General features: G+C 43.9%; 1 protein-coding gene across 1 annotated transcript in view; it reads right to left on the reverse strand.

Annotated features, from left to right (window-relative positions):
- EGFR (epidermal growth factor receptor) overlaps positions 1-9973 on the reverse strand; it is a 158601-nt gene that overhangs the window by 60024 nt on the left and 88604 nt on the right. The window contains exons 7-11 of the mRNA XM_010842153.1: positions 9949-9972; positions 5287-5355; positions 4338-4456; positions 2998-3139; positions 1557-1673 (exon numbers count right to left, since the gene is read on the reverse strand). Of these exons, the coding sequence (XP_010840455.1) occupies positions 1557-1673; positions 2998-3139; positions 4338-4456; positions 5287-5355; positions 9949-9972 (471 nt within the window). The remainder of the gene's footprint in view (positions 1-1556; positions 1674-2997; positions 3140-4337; positions 4457-5286; positions 5356-9948; position 9973) is intronic.

Here is a 9973-nt window from a genome sequence, read left to right on the forward strand (position 1 = left end):
AGCACAAACCTCCTAAAGAGGCTGAGGGACTGGATGGCGTGGAGCATGGAGGCTCAGTCTGCCCCTGAAAGAATACATGGGGCAGTGGTCAGTGTCAGCTGAAACCACAGAAACTTCTTAGAGACGGTGGCATCTGAGGCAGATGTTCAAGCAAGCAGCTGTTCATTGAGGCATTTTTTTTATAGCAGTAAAATAGTGGAAACAATCTAAATGACCATATAGATTGTATAGGGATTGTGGACAGGGCTAAGCAGAATAAGGAAGATTCACATGATGCTATCTGGAGTGATCTCCAGGGGATGCTTAGAGTGTAGATGTGTCTTCTGTGCAAGTGGAAGATGTGGCGTGGGCCTGGCACACACCCAAAGGGCCTGGGCACCAGCTGGGGAGGCTCCATGGGAGCCTGGAGATAGTCTGCACATCAGAGTGAATAATGTGAGGAGGGGTTATCATAAACTGAATAAAAAAGGGTTCAGTGAGCTCACATGGGTACTAAGAAAGCTATTTTAGAAACAGAATGTCCACTAGTAAATATAGAAGAAATGACAGAAATAGGAAGTCATTCTTACAATCGCCAAACAATCTGACTGATGCAACTTCAGGCGAATCATCGGTTCTGCCATCGAGGTGGTTTAGTCACTCAGTCGTGTCCAACTCTTTGCAACCCCATGGACTGTAACCCAGGCTCCCCTGTCCATGGAATTCTCCAGGCAAGAATCCTGGAGTGGGTTACCACTTTCTTCCCCAAGCAATCTTCCTGACCCAGGGATCCAATCCAGGTCTCATGCATTGCAGGCAGATTCTTTACCACTGAGCCAGAGAAGCCACAGAAGTAATGAGATGAGAGTTGTGCACCCCTGGTGGGACACTCTCTACCTGCAGTGCCCCATCTGTGTCCCGCCCCACAGAAAACATGACCCGACCAGACAGGGGTGGTCAGAGCAGCTGGCCTTGACTCCTCACAGCATCAGAGAAAAGAGGCCTGAGAAACGATCTTGAATTAATGAAGAGCCTGGATTGAAAAGCAGCTAAAAAGGATATATTGGGATAACAGAGGAGTTGAAATTAAACCGAAAACTAGAATCAATGTTAAACATGGGATAAGAGTGAAGTTGTCTTTTGTTACTTAGGAACATGTCCTGTTTGTACAAAAGTGTGTTGGCGAATGCAGGGTGAAGTGTTATAATACCTGTAGTCATCACAGGACTCAGAAAACACACACAGAGAGACACAAACACGGAGTGAGAACAATGTGGTGATTACTGAAAATTGAGGAATTCAAGTTCAGGGCAGATGGGTGTTCATTATGCTATTTTGCAATGCTTCTGGGTGTTTGAAAAATGTCAAGATAAAAGATAAAGTGCAGGATAAGAAGGGATAAATTGGCATTGAAGACACCCCTGGGATAGAGCACAGCAGAAAGGAAGGAACATGTTTCTGAGCTTGGAGACTCCCTCAAATCTGGTCTGAGGATGATGCTGAGGGTCTGGGGGCAGGGAGCCTAGCCATGACTGGAAGCAGAGAGGGCCCCGTGCCCACACCGGGCAGCTTCCCACCTTTGCCACAAGGCCCGTCACACTTTTTACACTTGCGGACACCGTCTTCCTCTACCTCCTGGCTGTCAGAACTGCAGGCGCGGACGCAGGAGCCGTGGTCTGTCACCACGTAGTTACCTGGGGGACAGTGAAAGGAAGGTGGTGAAAACAGCACCAGGTGTGCTGGGCATAGTGACCCTGGATGACAGTGATTCTCTGGTTCTGGGCATAGTGACCCTGGATGACAGTGATTCTCTGGTTCTGGGCATAGTGACCCTGGATGACAGGTGATTCTCTGGTTCTGGGCATAGTGACCCTGGATGACAGGTGATTCTCTGGTTCTGGTTACTTTAAGGACAAGAAGGAAGGCTGCAAACAGAGAGGAATGGGGTTCAAGGTGTTCATGGCCTCCCCATCAGGTTGCTGCTCGCTGGTTATGATGCTTACATTCAGGACTCACAGCTGAAAGCTTAATATTTATTTTAAAAAGTGACCCGAAACAAAGACCACTCTTCTCTTGGCCACCCTCATCCCCTCGGGCCTCTGTGGGCGACAGGGTCCACATCCTGCCTTGGCCGTCACTCAGGGAGAAGTAACTTGTGTTCATAATAAACTTTTCAGGAACTCTCTCTGTTTCTTTTGACTTCTCCAAGTGGATCCTCGAACCACTGGACGTTTGAGTGTTTAGTGGATATTTGTCACTTTCCTTCTGTAAATTGGCTGCTTATGTTCTCTGAGGCTCTGAATGGTTTCCTGTAGATTTCAAATTCTCTCAAAGATTATATCTGTGTCACAGTTGTGGCTAAGTTATCTTTATCTTGCCATTTACCTTACAATGACTTTTTTGTGGGGTTTTTTGTTGTTGTTGTTGTTGTTCCAAATTTTTAAAATTTCATGTTCACAAGTCTGATAGTATAAATCTCTCCTTCATAATTGTTCTTAAAAACAATTTTTTTTTTTAGTTAATCTTCCCTCTTGAAAATCACTTCCTCTCCTATGAAATCACTCATGTTGCCATTTCCCTAAATACTAGAGTCTCATGTAAAGCACAAATAAGCAAAACCCAAGCCCCAACAATTAAACAAAGCCAATCGACAAGCAAAAAGCTCTCTTCTGTGCTCCTAACGGCACAAACACGCCCAGGTTTTTAACTGCTAAAGAAGGCCGGTCTTCTGACCTCTCTCTCATTTAGGCCTTATAAACACCTGCCGAGTACAAGAGCCAAACAGGGAAATGGCCCAACGGCCCTGGGTTTGTGCCAATCAGACCATGGAATGTTCTGGGCAACCATGGCTGGGCTCAGGACACAAGAACCAACTTGGGGTCAGCCATCACCTCACCTGCCTGATACTGAAGTGAATACAGGGACCCAAGGATCCCTGAGTGGGGAAACGGGAACCTCAGCAGGAGACAGAGCAGAAACAGGTGCCTGGCAATGAAGGGGCTCACAAGGGACACTCACGGGGACACTTCTTGACACAGGTGGCGCCAAAGCTGTACTTCCCCAGCGGGTTGACCTTCATTTCGTAGGTGGTAGGGTCATAGAGCATGAGTGGCGGACACGTGTCCTTGCAGGTGGCTTCATCACGGAACCTGCGGCAGACCTGCCACGGGAGGGGTGGTGTGATCGTTAGACTCCACGGGGAGCGGGGCCACAGCCCTCTGTGTCCAGGGGTCTGGTCAGAGCAGACGTCTAGTAAAGCACTCTCAACAGGGGCAGAAAGACTGTTTTCTTAAAAGCATGGTTTTTCTTAAATACACTGCTTCAGATAGTTTTGAGGAGATTATGAGGAGGGAAAAACACATCTCTGTTAACTTTCAAAATAAGGCAGGGGTTCACACGCTAGAGTAGTAACTCTAGAGCGAAAGTATTCAACTTAACTTACATCCGATTTCCCTCCTAAACAACACTTGAGGATACATTTTTGAATTTATTATCAAACACAGAGAACTTTGACTGGGGGCTGTTGTGCAGAGGGACTCAGACCACACACAGAGGGGTCCTGACCAAGAGCCTGGTGTTGCCTCCCTCCAGCAGCCTGGCAGAATTGGTTCAGACCAGTGGGGTCCAAAGCCCAGGGCCCCTCCAGCCTCTGGAACGTTAGTCTCCCTGTTCCTAAAAACTATAGACTCTTCTGGGTCCCACTCAAGGTGAGTCTCCCAGTTTGGAACTCACTCAGTGCTGCCTCTGGGACCCTGGCTGCCTGTCCTGGGGTCTCGGGACACACAAGGTACCCATAATCAGACATGTGGCACCAACGGCCCACGGTGATACCTTCCACAGTCACAGGGACTACAGCGAGGCCTTCAGCACCCTCATGGGCTGGGGAATCAGCAGAAAGCATCTGAGCTAAGCGGAAAGAGCAGAGGCTTTAGGGGCAAAAGATACAAATGGAGTCCAGCTGTCCTGCCCCTGAGGATCTGTGTGATCGCCTAATTTCACTGGGGACATTTTAGGGGTCCCTGCAGCCTTAGCTCTCTAGGTTGTAAGGAGAATTGAGCGGAGCAATAAATGGTGCTGACACTGGTGCTGGCCACAGCAGACATGAGGGACAAATAACACAGTTAGTATTTGGCTCATTCTGTGCCCCGGTCTCGGGTGTTGATGCCACATACATCGTGCCCTTTAGACCACGTAACGGTAGGTGAGGTCACATAATTTACCCAAGGTCACCAAGTAGGTGGTGAAGGCCAGTCACTAAAAGATGCTTTGTTACCTGGTGGCTGCAAACATCAGTCAGCACATTTCAGTCAAAGGGAGGCCCCTGAACTTTGGGCCGCAGAAGCTGCGGTGTGTCTTACCAGGCAGTCGCTCTCCCGTGGCCCTGTGCAGCCAGCGGCACACTGGTTGTGGCAGCAGTCACTGGGGGACCTGCCACGGCAGCGCCCGGAACACTGCTGGGCACAGATGATTTTGGTCACTGAAAGGAAGCAAAGGCCACCGTGAGCTGCGGGGTCAGGAAGGTGGAAGGATCACTTCTCAGGGACCCTGGGAGCACTTGCAAATGGCGATGAAAGACTGATAACAAGGATGAATTTAGTGATTCTACACTTAAGTTCCCAAACATGCTTGTTCTGCTAAACTCAACTCATCTTGATCTTTCTTACTGTATGTTTTCTTTTTTCTACTTGTTTTTAATCACTTAGAACTGACTCAGATTAACTCTGGACTTTCAGATTTGTTAAACTAGAGACTGACAAGAATTGAGTTTTGGGGTAACAGAAAGTATGTACAAATAACATAACGCCTGTCAGAAGGCAGTGTTTAAAAGGGCATAACAATCACATCACAATTTGACCTAAACACAGATCAAGCTGACATGTCCCTACATTTCCTGGCCATTCATGGTCTTAAGCTAGGATTCCCGCAGAAAAATCCCCTTCAAGAAGCTGCTCTTGCTTCTCTGGAGGTGGGTACCCAAAAGAGGGGCAGGAAGGGAGAGGACACAGGAGGTGTCGTGATGCAAGAAACAGAGACAAGCCTCCGTTTCCAGGAAAACCCAAACTACTGTTCAGAGAGAATGCCTGGGTGGCGGGCCTGCACTGGTTCACGCCAGGCTGCAGTGCCAGCAGTGGCCCATGCTGGACTAACTGCATGCGGGGAGATGTGCAAGACTGTCATTCATGTAACTGCTAACATCTGGCCTTAAAATCAACAATGCTTGGAGTCTTCAAAGGGAAAACGAATATCAATACCATCAGCCAAGTGTAAGGGGAGAAGGTGGCCAGTGAAATTCTGTTCCTGACTCACATTTCTGGCAGTTCTCCTCCCCGGCACCCCAGCAGCTTCTGTTGAGACAGGCTGAATCACACTTTGGGCCTAAAATATAAAAGTAATAGTTAAATTCATAATCACAGGGAAAGGGAACGAGAAACTGATAACACCTGCCCCAGCCTCTAAGCAGAGCTGCAGCCTAGAAACAAGAGCTTTCAAATTTCTTATTCTCTACTTGTTCAGCTGGTTGGTTTGCAAGATGATTTAAAAAGACTCTCATGAGGGAAAAAACCCAAGGGACTTAATATATGTCCCAAAGCCTGCTACAGTCAGGAGAATTCCGTCTCTGGGAGAATTTCAGTTTTAAATGGAAGAGATGATTTGCCAAGTGATGGTGGGACGAGGGCACCCCTTCAGTATGACCAACAAGGTTTATAGTTGATTCCAGGGGTGAAAGGCCCTAGTGCAGTGCTGGTGCTTCTCAAAATCCTGAAAGAGGGGCAGCTGAGCCCTGAACGGATGGTGTCGGTCATACACCGGGAGAAGAGACAGAAATGGAGACAAGGCAGACAGAGAGAGAGAAACCTAAGAGGAAAGAGCAAAGTAACAGGTAGGTATGTAGAGTGTGGTTACATCTGTACAGTGACACCACGTGATCTTTCCTTTTTACCCTATATGTCACCATATTTTCAAATTTCTATTATAAGCATATGTTTATAAAAGAAAATATTTAAAATAAAAATGTTTAATGACATCTTTCCATAACACAGGAAATATTTGCCAATTAAGGAATTCAAAGTCTGTTTATGATTATATTCTTAAACTTCTGTGACAAAAAAAGAATCACAGAGATTATTTAAAATATGAGTAACAGAAAAAAGCAAAAAGAAGAATTGAGGATCATCCAGAGGTAATCAATATAGGCATGCTGCTGCTGCTGCTAAGTTGCTTCAGTCGTGCCGACTCTGTGCGACCCCATAGACGGCAGCCCACCAGGCTCCCCGTCCCTGGGATTCTCCAGGCAAGAGTATTGGAGTGGGTTGCCATTTCCTTTTCCAATTCGTGAAAGTGAAAAGTGCAAGTGAAGTCGCTCAGTCTTGTCCGACCCTCAGTGACCCCATGGACTGCAGCCTTCCAGGCTCCTCCGTCCATGGGATTTTCCAGGCGAGAGTACTGGAGTGGGGTGCCATTGCCTTCTCCACAATATAGGCATAAGTATATCTATATATAAGAATTAATATCACATTACACATTGCATTATAACTTAATAATTCATGATACATTATGACAATTTTCCATGCCTTTAAATATCCTTCTACCTAACATGAATTTTTTATTTTTTTTTAATTTTTTAATTTTACTTTATTCTATTTATTTTTTTAATTTAATTTATTTTATTTTACTTTACAATATTGTATTGGTTTTGCCATATATCAATATCATATATGAAATGAGTCGCCAGTCCAGGTTCGATGCACAATAACATGAATTTTTAATGGCTGTACCACAATTTATTTAACCAATCTCTTGTTTTTATTTTTTCTTTTTTTTTCCAATCTCTTGTTTTTAGACATAAGTTTCCTTTGAAATGTATTAAACACAAGGATATAAGGAATATGCTTGAACAAAAATATTTTTCTGCATCCTTTACAATTTTCATTCCTCTCATTTTTTCCTTAATATTCCTAGACATGATGTTCATAGGCCAGAGGCATGCATACTTTAAAACTTCAATACATACTGCCAAAATTAACTTACATGCCCACAAGTAGACTATGTAAATTTCTGTTTCTTTGCAATATAGGCACTGAAAAATCAAAAGGAACATATGTCTTTAGCAAAGGCAAAAATGATGCTTCTTTATTTTATTTTAACCATGTGTAATACAATGACAAATAATATTTTACTTTATTTTTGGCTGTGTGTGTGTGTGTGTGTGTGTATGTGTGTGTGTGATGGGGAGAGGGGAGCTGCTCATGTCCTTGACCCATTTTTGGAGAGGTAGTCACCTTTTTCTTAGGATTTAGAAGACTACATTACATAGTCACATAGCAAGAATATTAACCTTTTCAAGGCAATCAGAAGCTGCACAGTATTTTCCTATCCTTAATATTTTTTTATATGGAAGTTTTCTTTTATAGTATCTAACTTTGGCTTTTATTCAACTTGATATTACAAATATTTATTTTTATGTTTCTTTCTAGCACTTATATATACACTCAACATTTTTTATGTTTAACCTGCATTTGGAATTTACAGTGGTATATGAAGTGGATTATAGATTTATTTCAATTTCCTCTTGAGTAAACTTACCCATTCTAACTTCAAATTCCAAACTACATCAATAATAACGTAATATTAAGTAACTTTTCTGTCCATAAAACCCATGTCCATAAAACACTTAAATCACCTTATGAGATTTTTTGGGTAAAGATGACATGAAACAAGCTCTCAGAAGTCATCTGTGACCTGAAAGCTCCAGTTGAGAGGAGCAAGACTGTGAGTTTGTCCCTGGTCAGGCAACTAATGAGGGAAACACAGGTAATGGGTGATGGTAGTTTTGTAATTTCCAATGTGACTAACCTAATATCCTTAGTTCCTTTAAAAAAACTCCGTTAATAGTTCTGTCACTTAGGTATTTTTCCTTTAGTAGTTACATTCCAGAATAATATATTAAATATTTAATTCTTTTCTTATTTGCTTACAATGACATTTCTTTATGGACATTTGATTCAGCTGCTGCTACTGCTAAGTCACATCAGTCGTGTCTGACTCTGTGCAACCCCATAGACAGCAGCCCACCAGGCTGGTGTCCCTGGGATTCTCCAGGCAAGAACACTGGAGTGGGTTGCCATTTCCTTCTCCAATGCATGGAAGTGAAAAGTGAAAGCGACTGTCTTATTTGTCTATGGCTTATTTTTATATGTCTATTCTTAAACCAATACCATCTTGGTTTATTGCCGTAGCTTTGTAATATTTGAATCTTATTATTGCATAAACCTGTTCACCATTTGTCTTTCCCAACACTTTTTTGCCAGGTCATTTCTGCAGCTATGGCATAAGGAGGGCAGGTGAGCTACTTTGGGTACCTGATTTGATCTATAGCAAAACCATATTACGCTCACAGCCTTTCCATGTCAGTTTTATTTTTTGTTGTTGTTGTTATTGTTGTTGTTACAAATTTACACAATTTAACCTCCCCACTGTACATCAGATTGCTGAGCAAAGGCTAACCTCCATCTCTGGAAAATGTAAAATTTTACATTGTAAAAGAAAGCTTTTGCTTTCTTGCAAGCAAAGTAGGTCAGTTGGGTATCTGTTGGAATAATGCATTTACAAAGTCAAAGGGCTCAATGCCCATGTTCACAGCAGCATTTTGTCCACAACTGTCAAAAGGTGGAAGCAACTCAAGCAATTCAAGTGCTCATTGACAGATGAATGTATAAACAAATGAAATATTATTCAGCCATATTAAGGAAGGAAGTTCTGACACACGCTCTAACTTGGATGGCTCTTGAAGACACTGTGTTCAGTGAAAGAAGTCAGTCACAAAAGTACAAATTTGTCAAATTTGTCACAAAAGGACAAATACTGTGTGATTTTACTCATATAGGGCACCTAAAGTTGTCTAATTCGTAGGCTGAAAGTAAGATGATGGATGCAAGGCCTGGGGGTGGAGAGTTAGTGGTCAGTGGGGACAGTTTTAATTTGTCAAGAGGAAAACACACGACTGGTGGCGATGGCTGCACGACGACGTGAATGTGCTTAACGCTACTGAACTGTACACTTAAAAACGGCTAAGATGGTAAATTCATCTTAGAGGTATTTCATCATAATCAATCAATCAAGTCAAAGACAAAAAAGCAAAAAACAAAGCAGCTTTAGTTGATTTTTAAGACCCATATCAGCTTCAAATTCTAAGACCAAAAACACCAAAAAAAAAAAAAGTAAAAAAAGCACCCATGCATCCACTGCACAGTTGTTGGAAAACAGAGAAGCAGGAAATGGTGATGGCTTCTTATTTTAAAAGCCTGAAAGGTGAGGGAGATCAGGAAGGGAGCAGGCTACTTGGAAACTGGGGTCCTCAAAGTTTCCCACGAGGTATGTCAAGGGTGCTAACGGGGAGACTTGACCTGCAGCGTGGTCCTGGCCAGCTGCTCCCTTTATTGATGAATAGTGGGGACTGGGTCATGGGCAGTAGTTAAATATGGACAAGCTTATCTCCATGTGCTCCTTAGTTCTGCCGGGCACTCCATCCATGTGGGAGTGCCCGGGACCTAGGAGCAGAAGGGCAGAGCTGAGCCTCAAAGCTTCCAAAGGGCCTGGCACCACTTTGAGCCTCAGCAGAAAATCGGAAGCTACAAAAGCGTGGTTAGTCTCCTCAAACAGGATGAGAGAAGCCCCTTGCCAGGGTTGGCACGATGGGCTTTTCTCAATGCCACATGTGAGCTCAGCTGCCCTGGCAGGGCCGGGGTGTGTGTGTGTGTGACCTGTAAGCAAGTGAGCTGTCACCACGAAAAACAAACCTATTTCTGTCTTAAATAGGTGCTCTTCTAGTGAGCATATAACCTGTTTACTACTTATTTTTGCTGTAGATTCATGTAACTTAACATGAACTGTGCCTTCTCTGGCTCCCCACCCTGCCTTATGAGCTACAATCCGGGGGTGGGGTGGGGGGGAGCACTGTGGAACACTTACAGTTGCCCTGCTGGTTCTGAAAGTA

This window comes from Bison bison, unplaced genomic scaffold (genome assembly GCF_000754665.1).
Source record: "Bison bison bison isolate TAMUID 2011002044 unplaced genomic scaffold, Bison_UMD1.0 scf7180017864171, whole genome shotgun sequence".
Lineage (NCBI taxonomy): Eukaryota > Metazoa > Chordata > Mammalia > Artiodactyla > Bovidae > Bison > Bison bison.